Source organism: Coloeus monedula (assembly GCF_965178545.1).
Source record: "Coloeus monedula genome assembly, chromosome: 6".
Classification (NCBI taxonomy): domain Eukaryota; kingdom Metazoa; phylum Chordata; class Aves; order Passeriformes; family Corvidae; genus Coloeus; species Coloeus monedula.
The window spans coordinates 54,863,696-54,887,391 of record NC_138786.1 but is presented as its reverse complement, the minus strand read 5'-3'; the positions used below and the strand labels follow the sequence as shown (position 1 = coordinate 54,887,391).

Genomic DNA, 23,696 nt, shown 5'->3' with positions numbered 1-23,696 from the left:
TATCCAAGATATTCACTTGTTTAATGGAAAATCCCAAAGACAAAGGAGTTACAGTTTTTCCAAGATAGGAAGACAGAGTCTCAGTGATGTGGGGAGGCTGTGGACTTTTCCAGGAACTCCAGGCAATGAGGGAAACTCCTGAATGCTGGTGATGTTCCTAGGAGACAAATTGCTCCTCTTTCACAGTAGGCATAGCAAGGGTCATGGCAGGGAGAATGACCCTGCTAGAGGACATCCCACTGTGGATAAATGGAGGCATTGAAACACCAGGAAGGAGAGGGCTGGCTTCCAAGAAGTGGCTTTGGAGGAAGAAAAAAGTTGTTTGGTACACCTGACAAAGGAGTTTGTTCAGAAGCAGAACTGTCCCTGCTCTTAGTCCTGTGTCCTTGTAGTTTCCTATTGCCCTTCTTTCCTTGGAACGGCTCCCCTTGTGTGGTATCTCAGGAGCCCATGGAAGGAGCAGATAAAACATGGCTGTGCCCCAGTTCATCTGCCCAAAACAATGGTTTTGGACAGCAAACAATCCCCTTTGCATTATGTAAACTCTAAGTGAAAAACCTCTGTTCTAGTTTGGTCTCAACACTTTTATGTAAAGGTGTAGCTTCCCTGTGAGCTCTGCCTGTCTCAGCGTAACACCATCCATGGGAGCAGTGTGGTAGATGATGTTCCTAGAGACTCAAATCATCCCCATATTTTAAGCGCAGAATTTTAGCCTGAGCAGTAAAATAGCATTAGAGACAGAGGGCAGAGACCTGTACACCCTTCATGTACTGCTAAGGCACACAGGCCCAGAAAAGCAGGCTGCTGGTGGCCTCTGGGCAGCTCCTTTGTGGAATGTCCCCTTCTGTGAGAGCGCATTCCCCTCAGTGACAATGTCCTTCAAGCCAAAGCAATTGTGGGCAGGGGGTGCAGAGTGGGTAACGATGGATTGCTGCTCCACTGGGGCATCACCTCCCTCTGCTGCTGGGCTCAGCACCCTCGACCAGACTGACCACCCCCATCCTGCTGCCCCTTCACAGGATGCTCCTGGACTGCCTGCTCCCGGAGGCCATGGCCTGCCCTGCCTACACATACCGGTTGCCCTGGTTTGTGAGTGAGGGGAAGGCAGGAGAGAGGAGCCATCTGGGTTTTGGTGCTGCAGTGCTTGGGTGGGCTGTGCTCTGAGAACACTCTCATCTTGGGGAGTGTCTGACATTCCCTTGATTGAGTGGGTCAAATGGTTCATGGAGGAAGAGATGGTCCTAGCCTCAGGATGTCTGTCCATCTCTGCAGTCACTCCTCACTTTCCACAGGCTTGTATTGTATTCCCTTGAAAGAAACTTTCTGGGAAAACACAGCAATTCCCACACATTGTGTTGCCACGGTCTAGGGCACGATCTGCAATTGTGTGTTCAAATTCTGTGTACTGAAGAAAATCTTGCCTTCAGGACTGGTGCTTTGACATCTAATTTCTTTCCACAGAGAAGTCTAGGGAAATGTCTAGGTTTTTGTTGGAGACAGGCTTGTTGGGAAAAGTGAAACATAAACATATTATGTTAGAATTTGCATGGGAAAATATTGCTGAAGGGTTTCAGCATGCCTGGAATGCTTCTCTCAGTACTGACCCTCTTACTCCGTCTTGTATCCATATACTGTGCAGCTATAACATTCCAAATGAAACATTTTGACTTCTGCTGATTGAAAATTAAGGTCCAAATGGAATGTGTATAAAGCCTCCTAATTTTCAACTTTATTCACAAGCTGGGAAAACACTGTATTTTGCAACCTCAGTATTTCCTACTGGCAGCAGTTCAAATGTGTGACCACTGCTGGAATTTCTGTTTCTCTTTCCAGCTGAAATGTATTTATTTCCTCCTCCCTATTGTTACTAATGAATCAAATGGCTTTGTGATAACATGCTGGTGGAATTAAGCACTGATAAAAGAGCCAGGACAACGTAACATTTACTTGGTTTCCAAGAAGGAAACTAGTGGAATTTTACAATCATGAAAATGTAGAAAACCTTGGAAGAAACTGCAGGCATTAAAAGCAGAAATATGAACTCACATATTTGAAGCAGTCTAGATGATGTGTGGAAAAACCACCTTCTAAATTCTTATCCCAGAAATCATTGTTGCATAGTGTATGGTTTTGAATCAATACAGCTTGTAATGATTAATACAAACTGTCCTCAGCTGATGAAAATCCTCAAGTTCTTGATTTAATCTTTATGATAATGGAATGGAGAATTAAACCCAGTTTGTAATTCTCTTGCAAGAAGGGTGTGGTAAGGACAGCATTTCAACTTCTCTCCAAGTCCTCACAGAAGTGTAGGGACTTTAAAAGAAATCTATTTTAAATGCAAGCTCCTGGATTTAAAGGATACTTTCTGTGGAGGAATTTTTTCTGTGTTTATGGTCAGAACCTTTAGCAGCCCAATACAGACCTCGTGCTAAGCAGACATACATCCCCTTTTTCTTTACTTGTGGATACTGGCTGGTGAAGTGATCCATATGTGTGCATACACACACACACACACACACACACACACACATGTATATGGTGGATTGCTGCAATGTTATGCCATTTATATCCATGTGTGTGTATGTAAATTTAAAATAATACATAATAGTGTACATAGTTGCTGGAGTATTGCACATTCCAGAAGGCTGAGATCACTCATCTCCTCTGAATGGTGTTATTAAAACATGGAACACCCATTCTCTGGGTGTTCTTACATCCCTGGTGGCTAGCACTAGGCTTGCTGGGAGGTGAGGGAAAAACTTTTCTCCAAACCCAGATATAATCTCCCTGCCAAGGAAAAACTCAGGTGCAGCCTGGGCATGTGCAGTGGGTGGAAAAGGATGTGTGCTCCATAGAAACTATTACTAATCAACTTCCCATAACTGATAGGATTGTCATCAAGATAAATGGCAGCGCAGGGATGTTCTAATCGTTTAGAAAATGCCAAAAATCCCCCTGGCTTTCCCCCAGTGGTTGTGGTTAGATTATGTATGAGGTTTCTGACATTATTTTCCTAGAAGAGGGAAGGATTACATAAGAGGGCTGGAAGCCTATAAAAGTGTCCTCACTTGGCACGGACAGGAACCAGGTTAGACTTTTTCAAAGGCAGCTGAAGCCTGTAGCTGCACAGAAAAAAAATAAATCAGAAGAGGAGAGAACTTCTTCGGGAGATAGACACTAAGATTACTTTGCATAGAAGTGTTTCTCATGTTTTCTTCTGATAGTATTCCCAGTTGGACAGAAAGCACCTGAATCTGCTTGGATCATGAGGAAAACAAAGTATTCCTGGGCAGCCTTCGTGGGAGGAGGCAACAAGAAGGGGGAGAAAATGGCTGGGGAAAATGCAAGAATACTGCCTGAGGCCACACATGAGGAGAGAAAGAAGCAGGAGGTGAAGAGGAAAGAGAAATTGAAAACCTTGGCAAACAAATTGCTGAAGACTGTGGTTGGTGGGAAGGAGACAGTGGAGAAGGCTGGTGCTGAGGATGTGGCAGGGAATTTGTTGAAGATGTCGACCGGTAGGAAGGGAGTTGAGAGAGGGATGCCTGCAGGTAACCTTGAAGTTATCTCTGGGTCCAGGCCTGGATCTTCTCTGCCCCTCCCAGCCCCGCAGGCTCTTGTTTTTCATTAACTTCTGGATTAGGTTCTTTCCACTCTCCTCCTCCCCATCCTGGTCCTGAATTCTTGTCCCTTCTGAACCATACACTTGCTACTCTGGACTGTTCTGTATTTCACTTTCCATTTGCCTCAAAATGTTTCTCTTTGCTGTTCTTATCTTTATCCCTGCAAAGACTCCTGATGTGTCTTGTGAGAAAGACGATGTACGTGTGACTGACACCCCATTGGTGTGACTGTGCTGTTCCTCCACAGATGGGAGGGGGAGGTGGGTTGTACACGGGCTGGTTGTGCCAATTGAACATCTCCTATGTCTTGCATGTATCGAGGCAGGACAGGTGCAGTTTACAGACCCCTCCTGAATAACTTGACAATTGCTTTGCTGGAGATCCTTGCCTCATCCCTTCTGCATTTCATGTCATGTTTGTCCCTCCAGTCCTGTTCAGTTTAATTCTTACTATATATATGAGATGTTTTCATAGAGGAAAGGTAGGAAGGATATAGGTAAAATATAGTGGAAGCTCATGCTTTTTCACTCTTCACTATACACCCAAAGTTGCATCCTGAATTATTTAAGTCCCACTGCTTTTGGCTTTACCTAATTTTCCCTGCATTCTCATCAAGTTCGATTTGTCCTCTGGGCTCTTTTCCAGATACCTTTGGACAAATCTTAGCCCTTCATTGCTCAACCTTGTAATCTGCAAAACCCGTGGAAAAAAAACCCTGCAGCTCTGTGCAGCTGTTGTGAGAGTACATCTAACACTTGTTGGTTTGCTGAATGTGCTAGGTAAGATACTTTGGAAACAAGCAACACTGAAAAATTTCCTTCCAAAGGAGCTTGCAGCACTTTGGTCCTGCCAAGGTTTCTGTAGAGGAGGCAGAGAATTCCTTCCAGGTTTGACTTTCAGCTGTTGGCTTGTTCAGAAGATGTCCTTTCTTTAATGCTTTTCTTCTGGACAGAAGGTACATTTCTCAAGGAAAGACTGTAATTAATGAACCTTCATTGCTTACGTGAGGAGGTCTCTGGAATGATGACAGAAAGCTGCAGACTAATCTGCAGGCTTGGTTAACCTGGAGGAGAAAGGATGAAAGAAATTTAGAAACAAAAATGTGCTTGCCCTGAAGAAACTGGGAGATGCTAGTGCTAGACCTTAAGTGGGCTGATCTTGAGTAGATCCTGAGGAATTGCAGGATACATGTAAACTAGATACTTCATAACTTGGATATTAAAGTGATGGGTCCTATAGGTAAGTGGACAAACAGCAAGTTGTGTTCTTTTTCTGTTGCAGAGGAAACCATCTGCAGATTAATTGAGCAAGGAAAATTTTTGGAAGCTTGTAATCAAATTTATAATCTGGATCATTCTGGAAATGATGGTGTGGGAAAGTCTGAATCACTTTATGCACTGCTGGCTGAACGAATGTGGACTGTAGTGGGAGAAGTGCTCAGTGGAAGTGATAGGATGCTCCTGGAGCCATTGCAGTCAGTAGGGGAATCACTGAAGTGGGAAAAGCAGAAGGAAGCAGAGTGGCTTGGCAACAGGCGAGAGATGGAGTCTGTTTCCACCTGGAGTCCAAACTTCTGGAGAAAAGATCTGGAGGAAAAACTAACGCAGTACATGGCAGCCCAGATTCCCCTGTTTGGTTCCTCTACTAACACAGATGAGACTGCACTAAAACAGCACCTGAGTCATCTGGAAACAACATTTCTCCCCAGCCTGGAGCACAGGAGTGATGTCTTCAAGGAAGCAGGGCTGCTCGTCACCTATGCCCGCTGCTGTCATGCCTGTTTGTGTTCTCACCTTGCCACACTTACTGACAGTAACTGTCTCAGCTTCAGCCAATGTCTTTTAATTTATGAATGGAGCATTAAAATGCACAAAAGGTATGTCTGAGGGACTTTTTCCTTCATTTTTTCTGTATCTCTATTTTTCATGTCTGAGAACAGTCCCTGCTTCCTGATAATGCTGTGATGATCAGGATTCTTGCTGAGTTTAGATTTGCCCACTGTCTCTTTTATCTTCTGTGCTCTCAGAATCAGAGCCTTTTTTCATTGCAGCACTTCCTCTTTCTGAATCCTTAATACCACATTCAGGGTTTACCTAGGGTGGGCAGGTATTTCTCTGCCTGTTGGACATGCACAGTTTTCTGCTTTATTGAACAATTTCTTTCCTTGCATCAAGCCTTTTTTAGCAAGATCCATAATACCCCAATTACCCCAGAGTAATTTTCCCTCGTCTTTATGTCAGCATGGTACGCTATAGATCTCTCTTGTTCTGCCCTTGGTTCTCACACTGCTTTATCTGGCTTGTAATTTTTCCAGTTTTTTCTGTATTTCCTTCATTAGTGTTCAGATCACTGGAAAAACATGTAACAGATCATTAAATTCCTTTCCAAGTTTGGGGAAACAGATATGGCTTTCCCCTTGATCTAAAGAGTGGCACATCTGGGACCCTTTGGCCCAATATGAATTCAAAGTCTGTGGGTGTCATCAAAGCCTGCAACCTTCTTGTGATTTCTTTTTTTATGGTGGATGAGGCATTTGATTCTCTGTGTTTGTGGTTTAATTGCTGCTTGGCAGCTCCAATCTACTTATGCCCTAATAGTTCTCAGCCTTTTTGGATTATTTGATTGCTTTCATCCAAGCCTACAGCTTCTCTGTTTCTTGTATTAATTACACTTATAAACCCTTGAGTAGCTCATAAGCAGTTCATCAGGTGGGCTCTTCTCCCAGCCAGCTCCTGAAGGAGGGAAGTAGTGTGGTAGGTACTCACTGGCCATCATCAGGCAAGGGGTCAGGAGTACCACTTGCTGCTGCTTTTAAAATGGTAAAGCTTCGGAGTAATGGATTGATGAAATATTGAAAATTTAATAAAATTGGAGGTGAAAACTTATGTAATTTAAATATATAAAGGAAAGTCAAATATAGGAAAAAAATGTATTATACAAATGCTGAATTCCTTCAAGAAAAAAAAAACAAACCAACCAAACAAGTAAGACCAGTAACTGTATTAGTCAGATGGCAGTGAAAAAAGTGGAAATGAGAAGAGCAGAGATTCTAGACTTCAGCATTTGATTTTTCCTCCCTAAATACAGTTACAACCTCTATGAAAGCTCATGAGTAGATGCAGTTGTCTTGGTATATACCTGCTTCTTATTCCATTCTGAGAGAATATGTGACACTTGCAAAATTGCGCACCCATGCAAGTGTGCTTGGGAGACTCTCCCCAAGCCTAAGGAATTCAGCAGCAGCAGTGAGGGACGGGGAGAGGGAAGCAACAAGCAAAAATCTTAACTTGGGCAGCACATGTAGGAAGAAGGAAAAGAAACAGCACAAAAGAATAGCTGGCAAAAGGCCATTGTAAAGATCATCTACTGTGCTGTGGCTGCCCAAGCATGACAAACACTGCTGGGTCCTTGCAGGACACCCTGTTTGCCCCGTGTGAGGCTGTGGTGCCAGGCAGGGGGTGCCAGGCAGGCGACGCTGTGGACCCGCGGGAAGCTGCCCTCTGGCTGAGCTCTTGTTTCTGTACACAGTGGCAGCCAGGCGTGTGAGAGACCCGGGCACATCCCCCAGCACAGCCTTTCCCTTGGTGCGCAGTGCCTCATGTGGATTATTTTGAAGACTGAGGAAAAGTTACTTGCAATCGCACTGGTAAGAACTCAGGAGTTTTACCCCAATCTGCTTGTTCTTTTCCCCAGGTCCTAAATTAAGGGGTGCCCTTGTAAAATAGCCAGCTCTGCTCAGGCATGTGTGAGCCCCAAGGTCTCCATCTTCACCAAGTTTCATTGCAGAGCACAGATGTGAAGATCCATCCCTGCTGCCAAAGGGATGCTGGCCTGTCCTTGCTCCTCAGCAAGGAAATGCTGCAACATTTGCAAATCTCTCTTCGTTCCACTGCTGCATGTTCAGAGAGCTGCAACCTGCTCTGCTCAGAAACGCATTTATCTGAAGGAAAGGGACACTATGGGTGAAACCCACTTCCATATCGAGGGCCATTTCAAGATGTTGTTCATCTTTTCTCCATCTGTTAATGATCCCATCATGTGCAACAGTTGGGGGTTTTTTTGCAGCCCCTTTGCCTCAGCTGTGCAGGATATTGAGGCTGCTAAGTCTGTCTGTGCGTGGACCCCTCACAGTTCTCTCCAGCCTACTGGACTGACTCCGCTGAGGTTAGAGCAAAGATTATTTCCAGAACTCAGCACAAGAAAATGTGCAGCTGGTGCCCACCCAGCAGCCCTCTGCAGAGAATCCTGCCTTGTGATCCCACAGGTGACCCCAGCCCTGAGGCTGCAGCATCTCTTTCTTCTCTCAGCAAAGCTCCCCCTTTGAAGAATTCTGTTGAGACATGTGGAATACAAATGAAGCCAGGAAGATGTGTTGTAGCAACGGGGAGTTCCAGAGGAAACCATGTTATTTGGAAAACTCAGCGGGGCCTCTTTTATTCAGCTAAAGCTGAAATGAAACTGCAGGAGTTACCTCACTCAGCTCTCTTGCTTTCCATTTCCACAAGCCCCTGGGGAGCAGAGGAGGGGAAATTCCATGGCAAACTGCTGAATCATCCCAGGGAAGGTACTCTAAATTGCAGAGATTTTCCTCAAGACTTATTCCCTGAGGGAGAACACGAAGGTAGTCACAAACACGGGAGTAGAAGTGCCAGCTGGTGACAATGTGCTTAAAGCCTACTGGTTTCAGTGTTTAAGTATCATTGTGGGCTGTTTCTAATCATTACCCTGGAGAAGACCACGTGTTATTAACCTCTTTTTTATCATTTGTTTCAAAGAAGGAGGTGACTTAACTCAGGACAGTGCCACTGAGGTTATCCTAGAGCAAATCACTGGGTCATTGACAAGCCCTCAAAGAGGCTGACTAACAGTGATGGGAAATTTAACTTTTTTTTTTTTTTTTTTTTTCTCTCTCTGATGTAATAGCTGAAGAATGCTTTTGCTTAACAATGGGCTTTCTGCTTTCCTGATACACCGTGTGCTTAGCAGACTCACCTCAATCTGGTAGTGGTTATGAGCTCTTGTGCCATGCTGCCCTGAGTTTTCATGCTGCTTTGGATCCTGAAGCATTGTAGCTCTATGTGGTGCTGCATTGTACAGAGAACAGAGCTGGAAGTGCTGGACAGTGTAGCACAGCATTGCCCCAGCTTACTTCAAACCTGGCCAGCTTGGGACCAGCTCCAGATTCAAGCTAATGAGCTTGAGTGGACATAAGATGACTCCATATGGAAAAATTATGGATATCTCTTCAGTTCAGTGGCACATCTTATAAAACCTGTTTTATTCCTCTATTTTTGGTTCTAGGGTAATTCAGCCCTTCATTATGCTAATATACAGGAAGTTGCTATTGAGCAAAAATCCTGTCATTATCTCGGAACAATTGTCATATATAATTGTGACTAAACCACGTGGTGTGTGTTTTGCCACTTCAATGGATGACTACATTTTTCAGAATGAGAAGATCCTGACCAGAAAAAGTCATGGTCTGCTTTGCTTATGAATACCTGGCTTATCGCTGGGTGTGGCAGCTTGATATCTGTGCAAAGTAAAAGCCCTTGAAACAGAAATGAGTGGTGAGAACTGTGACCATATCTGAAGGTGCTGAGATCTCAGATGCCACATGGAGCTCAAAACCACTTCCAAACTCCAATGTGGGGAACTTGGTCATCTCTGCATGCAGGAAGCATTCCCCTCAGCCTGGACACTCTGCGGCAAAGGAGCTTTGTGCCTTTGAGGTTGCAAAGTTGGTGAACTGAAAATGCTGATGCCATTGACTGGGTTGTCAGTCTGTCACTTCTGCTCTTGTTGTACTGGGGAATTTGACATGAGTGCAAGGCAGACCTTCCAGCATGATGCCAGGGTTCATTCTCATACTCATTTACACTGACTAGCAAAGGATCGCTTGGGTCTGTGTCTTCTCCCCACCGCCCCTCTGTTTTTTCAAATGGACAAAAGGAGGACTGAGAAGTTCATGTTCTGCAGTCAGCACAGGTGTACTGACCATCCACGGATCTGAAGCCTTGCAACATTTTGGTCAGACAGGAAGGAACAAGAAGGAAGCTGTGCCTGTTTATGACAGCAGAAGTTCTGGTCCTCTCCACGTTGGAGCTTTGGTGCCTGAGATGCTGGTATCACTACAAGAGCTAGGACAAGCAAGCTGTTTTTATTTCATACACATCATCTGATCCAAAACAACTAAGTGCTGCGGCTCAACAAATTATTAGTTGCCTTGCAGTTCCTCACTAAGCCCTGCTTTGTCCCATTGGGGGGGGTAGGCTCGAGGTGTTTGTGCAGCTCAGATGGGATGTGTTATCTCAGCACATTGTGTTCACACATTTGCTCACAGTCAGGTGATGGCACTTGTGAGGAAAGGAATTTTTCTTGGTTGTTTGCAACTGCTTACTTGTCTTTGATTAACACTTTTCAGTGAATATGGGAGAGCAGTTGTTTTGAATATACTTTCAATTAAATTCTTCAGCTGACAACCAAAAATTTCCTAATTCATCAGCCAGAAAAGAACGAAGACAAAAATGGGAGATCAGACTTTACATTCCTTGGAGGAAGATTCAGAAATGAAATAAATAAGTGAGCCAGTCTTTTCATTTTAAAGCTTCTATAAAGGTCAGATCATGTTTTAAGCAACAAGCCCTTTCTCTGCAGTGTTAGTTTTGTTTTTACTGTCATTCAAACTAGCATAAGCCAGCCAAATCTTGGGAAATTTCCCGTTGTGCAGCCTCATGGGGCCCATCTCACCATGACAGTAGCTCTAAACACTAACTCCTCTCCTCTTGGCATTCACAAGTCCCTGGCTCAAACAAGGGAATGGTTTTAATTTATGCTTGCTGGTTTCTGCGGGTGCTGGTTGGAGAGAGGAAGGGTGGAAAATCTCAGCTACAGTAGCTGGCAGCATGGAGATGTGTCTAAGCATTGTTTTGCTGTGTGGGTGCCTTCATTTGAGCTAAGCTAACTAGGGAAGGCTGTAGATAACCCAAGCTGACACTGGGATGAAAGAAAGCTGCAAATCATTTAAACTCAAACAAACAATGTAGAACAAAACAGAACAATGTTATTAGGTCAGCTGGAAAATAGCCAGGCTTTGGGTTAAATGAGACAGTCAAAAAAGTAGAAGCAGAACTTCATCTAGTCCAAACGCATAATGAGAGGCTGGGAAAGCTAACTCATTATGAATGCCATTGTATCTGAACTGTACTTTTTCATTTTCTTTTGTCATTTAGAAGGAAGTAGGGAAAGCCCTGAAAGAAGCCTTTGATATTGGGAAACCCCCTTGTGCGGATGCTGCAGTCATTGAGGTAAACGGGGGGGAACTGAAAAGCTCCCATACTTCGGGGCAGTTATGTTTTGCACACAAGCATGTGGGTATTTGGCGAGACTCAGTTTTGCATGTCTCAGGCTAAGCTCAATGTATTAAAATCCTGCAAGCTGGCTGCCATACTTAAACTGTGTCTGTTTGCTCCCAAACATGTTTTTGTCCTGGGCATACATAAGGAAAAAAAAGCCTTACTAAACTAAGGATAAGCCTGAGCTGATTCAAGCTGAAGCTGCATTTTCATACAGGCACCTGGATCTTCATGTAACCTTTTGGCAAGTTGTGGTGTATCTTACCCAGTCTGCTCTGTGTGAATTCTGCAAAGTGCTTTTATAAAAGGGGAAGAGCTGCTGAGCTGTGGCAGCGCCCCATGTCTGGCAGTGCAAAATGCAGGCAGGCTGCTCCCTGCTTGTCCCTGCTGAGACTGCTGCCCTGTTGGATCAGGCAGAGCAAGGGGATTCTGCAGAGCACAGCAAAGGCAAGTGCTCCAAGGGCGTTGCAGGAGCACACCCTGCTGATTGATGAGCAGCACATACGTGTGTGGGCAGTGGGTGTTTGGATCAAGACCGTCAGAAGGATTAAAATAAATCTTGGAGTTTACATGTGGGCTCAAGTGGTGCTAGAGATCAGGGGCAGGTTGTGGGCTGCCATGACTATATCTTTCTTCTCCACTTCCACCACCCCAGTGGCAGTCCCGTTTCAGGTCATGAGAAAGGGAAGTAGTTCCTTGGTTCTTTGGGATGGCAGCAACCTCAGGCTTTGGAAGCATTGCAGATCAACAGCAGCTGGTTTTCCTTGTGAGGATACAGCTTTAGCTGGCAAGCACTGGCTTTTCTGGCCAATCCCAAACCCAGGCACCAAATGCAGAGCTCACAACAGGGACTGTTTCCTCCTTGCCTTGCCCTGTACCTGCTGGAGCAATGGAGGAATGATGTACCTGTGCTAGGGGGACTTTTAGCTACCAAGCTGTTTCTTTTCCTGCTCCTGACTCACAGTGAAAAATTTTCTAACAGGAACTAGGACAAAGCCCGGTTTGAATCCCCTAGTCCTCATATCTGTAACATCTGGCCATGCTTCAGCATGAGCTGTTTCACTGTGTTGTGTATGCAACTGACAGGTTTGAATGCTCTGGGGTGGGTGATGGAAAAGCCTGGATAAATAGGAAAGCCTTATGAAATTACCACCTCCTCAATTTTCTCAGGCTGACACTTAAGCTTCAGATAGAAAATGAACAAGGTGTCATGGAAACTCATCAGCCGTGGTTTTCTGACACTTTGGGGTGGTGTATTTTATCCTGTCCTTTTGGGTGAGCTTTTACATCTGTTGTAAGCAGTGGAAAAAACCCTTCATGGTGTGAGGCACCCTTTGTCCCTGGCCGACGAACACTGGGAGAGCACAGCATATGGGTCCATCTGTCTGCTTTTATCCATCTGGCTCTCCTCCCCTTGCAAGCTTTTGTTTCCACAGAGCAACTAATGGGCACCATTAGGTTGCCACCTGCTCAAGCCAGCCCAATATGGGGTGAATTTTGAGCTGTCTGGCATAGCCCACCTCCTGCAGACACCTGGGCCACCCAGCTGGGGTCAGTGGGCCAGGACATGTGCAGTAGGGTTTAACACACAGCTCTGTGTCAGGTGTGAGTGGTGGTGGCTGGGAAGGTGACACCTGCCCTCTGCAGGCACCCCATGTAGAGACCCTGGTAGAGGTGCAGGGCACACAGTTAGATCTGTCTGACCTTCTTTTTAGTGGCTGTACCCAAATTTGTCTGTGAGGGTGAGTCAGATAGAAGCACAGCTGCTCCCACAGATGGCAGGTCTACGGATGAGCTGAGCTGCCGGGCTGGATGTGGCCAGCAGAGAACATCTGCAGGGACAAGCTTTTCCCCAAGCACAGGCCTGCTGACCACAACAAAAACAGTGGTAGCAAAGGTGTGGGGTCAGGCATTACAATCAGGTTAATGAAAAATACATCTATTTCCACAAGGGCTCTCAACTGAAGCTGAAGTTGTTGCCTAGAGGGCAGAGGGATTTGCTGCAGGGTAAGCAGTAGGATGTATTCCTGTCCACTGCATAGGGAACAAATGGCCCTGGCCAGTTCTCTTCTCACATGTTGAAATCCACAGATACTAACAGAGAAGACAGAGACTGCCAGGCAAGTCAGTGAGAGCCTGAGCGAGAAGGTGGAAGCTGAGTGCCTGGAGGAGTGCCTGAGATTCCTGGAGAGGTAGGAAGGATGCTGTTTTCTTCCTTGGTGACATTCTTAATGCTCAAAAGAAAGAAATCCTGATGAAGAAGCTGGTGATGCTGTGTTCACCTGGATCTTGATGGCTGTTTCCCATCAAGTTGTTACCGGAGAGACAGCACTTCACTGCTGTTTGTGTCCTCAGTATTTGCTGTTGGACTAAAGCTGAAGGAACAGAGTGCATCTGGACTAGCTGGGACAGGATAAAGCCTTGGGGGATGTTCTGGAGAGGCTCAGACCTTAAACACACCTGGGAAGAGGGGCAACCATGTGTCCAGTACCCAGGCCTTTACCTTCCTACCCTGGCTGTGCTTCCCAGGCACAGTGTTTTCTGCTGGCTCCGTGGGAGGGTGGGGAGCTCTGCTCTGTCCTGGTTCTCATAGGAGAATGAACGTCTTCTCATCTTGCCTCTCACCACTTCCTCTGACTCCCTTCATCTGCTTTTTGTTCTTGGGTATTTCTCTCCCTGTGTATCCCCTGCAGCAGAAAATGCCAGGACTGTTGGTTACAGGTGATATTTCAGATGGAGATTTGATTTAAGATCCTTGACCCTCCACGTGATGAGAGGAAGGAAATTCCTATAAAATGGAGTTGTTCAGGAACTGTTTGTGAGACTGAGACTGACAAAGCAGTCGACAGACCTTGTGGGTTATTCATACACACTGAGACTTTGTTCTGCTGCTTTATCGGCAGAGCCTGAGTTGCTTCCCAGAAGGAAGTGTTGCAAATCAACCTCCTGCCTCTTAGTCCCTGGCAGGGGTACCCAGGCAGCTCAAGGGCTCTCCCTGCCATTCCTGTGTTTCTCTTCCTAACCAGCTGGGCAGGGCAGAGACTGTCTTTGTCATGCTGTAGATCCCACCTTGGGGATTGAAAATGTGTGCTAAAAAGACAATCACAGAATATTTCTTGAGTTTGCTATTGCTGTCAGACATGTTATGGAGCATGCCAGATTAAAGGTACTCTTTCCTGTTTTAATTTAGCTATGAAGATGAAGTAAGAAGCTTTCTCCAGCTTGATGGCTGCCCGCAGATCTGCACCAGCTTACGAGTCCTGGAGAATTGCTGCCTTCTCAGGTTAGAAAACAGAGCCTCGTGACATGGGGATCAAAATGAGTTTTCTGCTGGTCTGATCTCCTTCTGACTGTAGTATGAGGCTAACCTTGCCTCCAGCTGGATCTGGTCATCCAACCCTGTGCACACCAGCCTTTAAGCATGGAGGAAGCCAGCTGCTGTCAGCAAGACCCCTTCAGAGCTGTCCTGGCTGCCCCAGCAAGAGGGAGGCTCAGATAGGGGCTGACTGTGGGTGACTGGCCAGGGCCTTGACTGCTGCATTGGCAGGGCTCTACTGCCACTTTTTGCCTGCTCCCAGGCCCTGCAGGTGCAGGGGCTGTAGCCATCTCCCCATTCTTGCACTGAACAGGAGGCAGGCAGCAGTGCTGTGTCACATGTGGGGACACTATTCTAACTAACCCTGCCGTGGGTTGTGATGTCGTTCCTTTCCCTGGCTTGATCGTCCTTCAGCAGGAAAGCCTCATAAAGGTTGTGTTGAGATGTGTGTGCTAATGCACTTGGCAGGTGCAATCTTAAGTGCTTTGCTGAATGAAACCCCATGGAATATACCAGGCTCTCCCTGGGGTTGCTAGGAAGGAGGGAAGCAATAAAGCACAGAAGGGTGGAGGAGGATGTTTGAACCTATGAGCTAATTTCAGAAGCACTTGCAGCAACGGAGAAAACAAAGTTGTTTCTCTTCTTCCTGTGTAAAGTTATCTGGGGATCTCTGGAGTCAGCAAAATGCCAAAATCCAACATATGAACAGTGATTACTTGACATCAGAGCATTGTGTTGAGCCTAGGTAGCTGCTTTGTTTGTTGTATTTGCATGTTGCTGATGCTGGATCCTAGACTGAATACTTATGAGTCTCTTTTATGTAATCCTTTACAGTGTTACTGAGAATGAAGTTGTACACTGAACCTTTCCAGAATGTAAAATGTCTGGTTTCAAGCTGGTGATAATTTTAACCAGGATTTCCTGACTGGAAGACTGTTCTGATGGAAGATATTTGTTTGCCTTGTATTTGTAGATTGTCGAAGGCACACAGATGCTTACCCAGACACTACTTGTTGAGGCTGCTTCATGCTTACTTGTTTTTAAAAATACTAAAATTTTTTACTGATCTGATCTCACTAGTGATGGGTACAAGTGGCATTTGTGTGCACTGAGCTTTCATGTCCTTGTGGCAGTGTCTTAACGAGTGCACAAATGCAGGTCACTGAGCTGGCTTTGGACCTGAGCATGTATCCGTTCAATTACCCAGGCAGCTGTGTTGGTTAAAGTAGAAAGAGTTTTGATCTGAGAGAATAGCATGATTTGATCTGATCAATACTTTCCATATTTATTTTTTTTAACAGAACTGTCTGGCATAAGCTAACATACATTTGCAGTGTCAGCACTGGCCAGAATGTTAAGGTAAATGCATTTCTAGACAGGATGGAAGATGATATTATGGAGCATTTTCTGCAGACCATCACTTCTAAAGTCAAGGTATGGGAGACACATTTTAATTCTGACTGTTTTCAGACCATATGAGTGGCATGCACTTCCCTCTCATGATATGATTTGGAAAGGGTGAAGCCATAGTTTGGCCTTCAAGACCAGTACTCTCCTCTACCTTGTCAGAATCTGTATGGACAGCTTCACCTTTCCCAGTCTTGGGATCCCAGTTTCACTGTGTGTTTGTTGTTGTGCTACAGATGGGTACCCAGATCCCAAAAGTTGAATTTCACCTGGTACCTATTCATTCCCATCAGCTGGGCATCTTCCCATGACAGTGATAACTCACAGAGCCCAGGGCTGTGCTAGGTAGTCAGGATGTAGAGAAAGCTGACCAGAAATGTGTCCCTTTCTTGAGATAAGGACCCCTCCCTTCACACTTTCTAGTATCAGCCTATTAGCCCAGACACCCTTCGCCCTTGTGTCTGGAAAACACAGAATTCCAGGCTACTAGAAGTGTGTGATCCTGTGCAATTCCCTGGGAGGCTCCCCTGAGCATCCTCAGGCTCATTGCACAGGATCCCTCGGGCATGCTGAAGGCAGCAAAAAGAAATGACAAGAGAAACTCTGGCTACACTGTGCAGTTTTGGTCTCCAGAGCTCAGTGCCAGCCTGTCCCACGGGCCCACACATCTACGTGGGAACTGGGGGTGGTTCTGACAGGGAGCATGGGCAACCCTGGGGGGGGGAACAGGAGACCTAGGGCTCAGCTTTCAGTCTTCCAGGTTTGGGCTTAAGAAGTTAGTACATCCTTCCTGAGCTGGAATTGTTTCTTTCTTTCATGTTTTGCTTTTCTTTGAAATAAAGGCACAGGATGCTGCAGTTTGTGGAGGAGTCTGTTTCCAAGAGCAGAAAGAGCAAAGGCACAATGATCTGTGTCTGTTGTTTGTGCAGTGTCTCTACATGTGCACCCTTTGACTCTGATTCTTTTCCTCAGGGAACACTGAAGGACCACTTCAAAAAGTGTGACACTGGTTTTGACCACATCCTTGAATCCTTAAAGCAAAGCTTTTTGACCTTTGGGAAGAAAAAAACAGATATGTACGAGGTAAGAAATAAGTAAGAAAGTGAGAACAAGATGTTACTCAGGAAATCATCCTACAAGAAAAATGGAGAGGGATTTTTTCCAAGGGCATGTAGTGACAGGACAAGGGGGAATGGATTCGAACTGAGAGTAGGTTTAGGTTTCAGGAGGAAGTTCTTTGCTGTGGGAGTGGTGAGATGCTGGAAGAAGCTGCCCAGAGAAGCTGTGGATGCCCCACCTCTGGAAGTGTTCAAGGCCAGGTTGGATGGGGTACTGAGCAACCGGTTCTGGTGGAAGGTGTCCTTGCCCATGGCAGGGGGGTTGGAACTAGATGATCTTTAAGGTCCATTCCAACCCAAACCATTCTATTATTCTGTGAAATCACTAAAACTAATAATTGAATTTTTGGATGGCACAATATTAGAACATTAATCCAAACTACAGTTTTGCCTGTTGTCAAATGGGCTTTTAAATATCTAGCGGTCTCAATCCTGTCCACCAGAGATGGACAGTGACAGCTGGGACCTTTCTGTAATTTCAGCAGAGAAATCAACAAGTGAAGAAAACGGGGAAACTGAATGTACCTCCCAAATACAGAGGGGAACATTAGGCTCCCTCTGATCCTACCATTGCCCCAATACCATTATAGTGGAAATCTTCTCAGCTTCTAATGTGCTTCAACCTTATTTGTAAGGATTATTTATCCCTTTGATGTGGAATGGACACAGAGGGGTGAAAAGTCCAGATTCTTAAAGGGCATAGTCTCTCACACAGAGCATTGGCAAAGAGAACCTCACAAAGTACCCAAGTTTTTTCACCTTTACAGTAGCCTAAACAACTTGTCTAGGATCTCACAACACCCTTGAGTCTATCTCTTCAGCAATGAGATTGGTACCTGGTGTACCCTCTCTTGTGTGCAGGCTGGATTTGCTGCTGCTATGTGTGCCACATGTCCTCCTAAGCAGGGGACTCCCAGGTCTGCAGTCTCTTTGTCAGTGATGATTTTAATTAACATTTTGCAATATGGAAAAAGGAAATGGAAGAGAAAAAAATAGGATCTATTCTGCTGTTGTTCAAAGCCTGTCACTGGACATTATGTCACATTACTGCTGGGGCAAGCAGCAGCTCAGTGGTGAAATGCTGTGCCAGAGCTCTCTGTCTCTTGCTTTGTCTGTTTTGGACAGAGCTGGGGATTTCCTGTACCTTTGGACTGCAGCCTAAAACTGCTCTGATTTCAATTGCTAATGAAATGTGGTTTCTGTGCAGCAGCCCACCTCCCTTCAGAAACACTCACTGTCCCTGTTGGGCGCTGCATGGCCTCTGCACTGGGGTTCCTCAGCAGGTAGTGGGAGCTCAGAGGGGGAGTTGCCCAGGTGACTTCTCTGTGCCCAGCCACAAATGTGTGCCCAAGGGCTCTGTGTCTAGTGTGGGTGCTCCAGGGAGGCTGCCTCTATCTTTGTAGCCCAAGCTCTCCCCAGGTGATGTGTTTCTTAGCCAAGCCAAGTGTCTCTGCAGCTCTGGAGTGTGAGTGACCTCTGGCTCAGCTAACTGGTCCCATTGCTTTTGACTGGATGTCTCTGCACTTACCATCAAGGTTTATGTCATCCACATACAGCTTGGGGGTTGTCCAAGTGTTAGATCAAGAATTTAAAATTAATACTTAAGCAAAGAAGTGGGACAGCCATCTGCATGGGCAGAATATCTGCTGTCTGCGCTGGTATAGGTGTGGTCTGGACCTTGCTCAGTGCAGGGAAGTTAATCTGGGTGTCTTTGCTCCGGAACAGGCCCTTGTCAAGGCTGTCAATGCCATCATTATTACAGAATACATGCAGGCCCTCCTGACCACTCCCAGGAAACCATCTTCTATGCAGAGGAGGAGGATTGTCAACAAGATAGAAGAAGATCATAGGATGATGCAAACCATCTTTAAAGAGTGCTTAGTAAGTCTATGATATGGTTACAGTTTTGCTCTCTTTCATCAGGAGCAATACCAGCAGAGGAAAAGACTCTGAAAGCAACAAAAAAGCTTAAGAGTTTTTACCACAGGAGTATCAAGCTTCACAGAAATGACAGTCAGATGTGCTGACAGCCCTTCTGATCTGTCAGAAGCTGTTAGTCCATGGTTTTGAAATGTGTGACTGGAGGAGGCAAGTTTCGCACTGCTGCCACTGACACAAGAATGAGGCCTGCTCCTCTGAGCTGGTGAGACAGCTCCAAAGCTGCCAGCTCCCCCCATCAGGCCTCTGGTACATGGCATCGGGTGGCAGTGCTTTCCCTTGAGCCTCTGGAGTGATGAACCAAAGAGGCTGCTCCACATCTTCACCTGCTCTGTGGATTGTCCTGTATGGCTGCTCCTCCCTGGACATGGGGTGTGCATTACTATCGCTCCATCCAGCCCCTCCCTCCCCACAGGCCCTTTCCAGCCCCTCAGAGCTGGGATAATGGCTGCCTGAGCCATTTCCCTGTGCTGTGGAGTTTCCTCATGGCAAAAACACGCTGATGCTGTTGTGGTTGCTGACGGTTGTGGAGAGGAACGAGTCTTCCTGCAGGGGTAAACACCTCACACCATTAGGAGGTAAAGGCGCATTGCAGAAGATTGGGTGTAAAAGCAGAGCCACACCTCTGAAGAAAACTTGTGCAGAAGTGCTGGTTCTGATTTGCAGAAACAACTTCAGAAGCTTAAAAAAGCCTCTTTGCTCAATTCATAATCTGGTGTCACTGGCAGTGCTGCACACAGTATCTGTGGGTGCCACCAGGCTGTCACATGGGTCCTTTGATTACCCAAGGGCAAGGACTGCAGTGGCAGCAGTGTCCCCTCTTGCGGCTGGTCCAGTTGGAGAATCACTGCTGTGCAGTGTCCCTGGCATGGCTCATTAGCAGATGCAGGCTGGGAATGTCCAAGCATGGTGTTTCATAAGGGGCTGGGCTGAGCAGCGCAGCAGCAGTTGCAGTCAGTCTGGTAACAGGACTCATCTGGGACAGGGCATATAAACCCCCGTGGCTATACTGGTTTTAATAATTTCACAAATGCTGAGTCATTCTCACAACTTGCCAATTTAAGTGCTAGGGACTGAAAATCTATTTTCTCACAGATGAGTCCCTTGCAAGCCATTTGTCAGCAATTCTTACCTTGTCCAACAAATAAAATGAAATAAAAATGATCGCCTGTAGGCTTCTCTAAAATCCTCTCAGACCCATTATAATGAATGCATTAGTTTCATGGTGGAAAGCTGGAAGCTGACAGTGCTTTTAGCTGAAGACCCACCTCTCCTGGAGTGATCAATCACAGATGAATCAATGCTTTGAGCAACTGAGCCATGGGCAATAGCAGGAAGATTCTCTAATCTTAACTCTGAAGTTTACCAGTAATGCTGTGCTCAGCATCAGCTTTGGATGTAATGTGCATGGAATAGTGCAAAGGAGATACAGGAAATCTACTTATCTATTAAAACCCTACATTCAGCTTGGGTGGAAAAGGGCTGCGTCTGGTTAGCACTGTTTCACCAGTGTCCCCAGTGTGTGCACTTTCTTACTTGATGTGAGAGCACCGAAAACCTTGGAGGTGAAATGCACAAGTGATTTGCAGGGAACAGCCTGATCCTCAGTCATGAGGCACACGGTTATGCATGCGAAATATGTACTCTGCTGCAGACTGAATTTATTGTGCAGTTTCTGCATAGGCTGCACCTGCTCCCTGCCCTCTCTTCAGGCTCTTCCTTCCCCTCCATTCCCAAAACACATTAGGAAATACCTTGCTTTTCTCCTAAGAGCATTACGTGTCAAAGGCACTTAAACACTGCTGACAAGACACCTCTCTTTTTTTCCTATTAGACTGCAGGCTGTTTGCCTCTGACCTTGCCTGTCTGTGTAGTGCTTAACTAAATCTGACGCCTTCAAATTAATTAGCATTTTGTAATAGTGAGCTTGCCAAGTATGAAGCTGTACAGTACCAGTGCCTCAGGAGCTGAGTACAGCTTATGCACTGAGCAGAGCTAGACATGCTGTGTGCCTGCAGTGCAGGGGGAGAGGGGGAAGGCTGTCTTCAAGTATTACTACTATTTTTAATTTATGTTCAATGCAGAGGTGTCACATGGAGAATGTGACTGCTGTTTCTAATGCCCTCTGGAGATCAGGGGAACCTGGGCTTCTCCTGCCCCATTTTAGCAGCCCGTTCTCCAGGTTTGCTTTGTCACAGAGTCTCTGTTGATGTGGTGGCATCAATAATTCAGGGAAGCAATTTAATTGCATTACTGCACTGATGAAAAATGTGAGCAAGACCTGAAGTTCTCTCTTGGTGGTTCATCTGCATTCTGCTTCTCCAGCTCTGCTAAAAGTGCTGTGTGTTTTTTGATGAGACTTTTTTCTCCTGTGTGCAGATTAGAGGGAGTTGATTGTATGCAGCATCTACCAACCATGTCACGTTCTTTACACTGTCCAGCCCTGTTTCCCACTTTCTTTCTCTTAGAGGATCTGTGACCCCTCATCCTGTCCCCGAGGTTGTTTTTCTGTCCCTGGGCTTGTTTTGGGGTAGCAGAAATGCCAGCATGTTTGGCCAACAAAGCTTGTTTTCACATAGGTCAAGCACGGGGCTGTGCTTACCTCTAGAAGCAAACCATGTCTCACAGGGTGAAATGGCCCTGAAAGGACAGGCAATTTAGGGAAAAATGAGGTACATTTGCCAACTTTGCCAAAACAAATGCAGGAGGGGATTCTGCACTGCTGAAGATAGTTGCCCAGACACCCTGGAAGCAGTCTGTGACTGCTCTCCAGGTTCTTTTCTGCTACCCTGGGGAAAACCACGTTTCTATACATGCACAGACACTCCTGCAAAGCTTCTAAGCCACACAGAGAGATTCCCAGTCTGACACAAGTCCAGGTCTTAACACGGTGTGCTGTTTCTCTTGCCCTGAACACATCATTGCTTCTCTCCCCAGGGTCCTGCAGCTGGTTCTCTCAAGGATCCCATAAAAGCAATTTTAGAACTTCTTCAAACTTCTGATCCTGAGGGGATGAAAATAGCACTTCTGCCCATTCTAAAAGAATTTCCTGACCTCGGGTAATGCCTTTTATTGGTTTGACTTCTGTACTTTCTTACATGATTACTTGACACCAGAAGACCTACAACAATATTAGTCCTGTGATACTTCTGCAGTGTGTTGGGCCAGGCACAGGGGCCATTTGAATGTACTCACTGGTGCCGGGTTTATAACTTTGTCCGACATGAACTGGTGGTGGAACCATCTGTGAAGGTGAAGGATGGATGAAGTTGCTGTCAACAAAGCAGAAATGCTGTGGATAAGTACTACCTGAATGCAGAATTTACAGGCACGTGTGTGTCAAATGTAGGTTTCAAGAACCTCCTTAACTCAGGCATTTCATAACTTCCAAATCCTTGGCTTTTGGCTCTAACACTTTACCAAACCTTATATAACTAATTTCACAAACTTCTAGGTGTATTCAGCAAGAATATACACTTACATTTCTTGCAGGAAACTTAACAGAATTGAAACACAGCTTTTACTAGGAAGGAGAGATCTGAGCTAACTGCATTTGTTCCAAAGCCTGTGGTTTATTGCATCTATCTTTTGTTCTGATGTGCTGTGCTAGTGCCTGTGTTTTTCCAACTTGACAGGATTGCAGTTTAGAGCTCTCCATCACTGGATGCTGTGAAGGCCAAAAGTGTAAATACCTTCAAATGTGGGGGAGACAATTTATGGTAGATAATTATTTCAGTGCCTATTCAGCATGACAGTCATGGTATAACCTGCAGCAAGGGAAGTCTCTAGACTTCTGTATGAAGGACTGCTGTAGGCAAAGAAAAAAACAAAAAGAAAGACAAAGAGATTATGTTATGCTTCATCTGGTTTCTTACTTCTTTTTTACTACTTTTGAAGATGCTACTGAGCTAAAAAGCTGCTTATCTGATACAGCATAGCAATGATATATATATATGTATATATATAGTATAGGAAGTGGGCATAGAAAATTCTCAGAAGACCCAGATCTCAGAGGAGGTCATCCTGGTGTGAGTGGATGCACTGCTCTTGATTACAACAGATTTCTCTGTTTCAAGCTGTTTGGCTTGGTTTCATTTGACTTATATCCAATATGGTGTTACCCTGCTCAACAGAACAGTGCTCTGCAGAACAAAATCCTCCTTCCAGATGAACAAGAATTAGCTCCATTTGAGGGGAGAAAAGATACCAGAAATGCTTCCCAATGGTCATATGTTGAGTTATCTGAAACCTTTTATGATAGATACAGGCCTTTTTCTAGGAATGACCTGAGCTGAACATTTTCAATACTTCACAGGGATGCTGTGTGCCCTGGGCTTGGGACCCATGAGCTCAGCCCTATCCCACACAGCTCTTGGGATATGGTCTCCCCCTTAGGTAGCCAGAGGGTGTCAAAAAGCAGCTTCCAATCTTTGGTCTGGTCCAGCAAAACTGAGTGATAGGAAACAAGCTTTTTTTTTATTTTCCTGACTCATTCACTGACCTGCCCTCTTATTGTTTTGGAAGGAAGGAACACCTGAGTGCAGTGCTGGACATCAAAGACTCACTCAGCCGAAAAGACAGAGCTGCTCTCTTGAAGGCATTTCACGATAATTACAGGGAATCGGAAACAGAAGCAAACTTGCTTTTTGCAGATATAGAAACAAAACCTAGAAAATATGGACTCTGTGGCTGCCTCTGCTGCTAGCAATGGTGGGTGTGTGTGAGTGTGCTTGTGTGTAACACGGGTACCTGTGCAGGTAGGCGTCCCTACTTGCAGGAGGTGGAGCTGTAGCTTCACCTCCCCAAGGTCCTCATTGGTCTATTACCTGGCTCTACTTCCCCCTCTCTGCCTTCAGACTTCCACATCCTGGAGGATCATGTTCTAGGCAGTGCAGGGTGCTGAATGCTCAGATGAGTGATTCAGGTTACAGCAGGG

The 23,696-nt window shown here is 45.6% G+C and overlaps 1 protein-coding gene across 1 annotated transcript; it reads left to right on the top strand.

Moving 5' to 3' along the window:
- Window positions 1-3,268: 3,268 nt before the first annotated feature.
- Window positions 3,269-23,465, top strand: LOC309574037 (exocyst complex component 3-like; the record flags this gene model as incomplete). The annotated part of the gene is made up of 11 exons (XM_082283359.1): window positions 3,269-3,554; window positions 4,908-5,502; window positions 7,155-7,272; window positions 10,859-10,933; window positions 13,073-13,173; window positions 14,172-14,264; window positions 15,599-15,731; window positions 16,677-16,787; window positions 18,548-18,703; window positions 21,698-21,819; window positions 23,285-23,465. 11 exons carry the CDS (start codon window positions 3,269-3,271, stop codon window positions 23,463-23,465), a joined length of 1,971 nt encoding a protein of 656 aa, XP_082139485.1.
- Window positions 23,466-23,696: the final 231 nt, after the last annotated feature.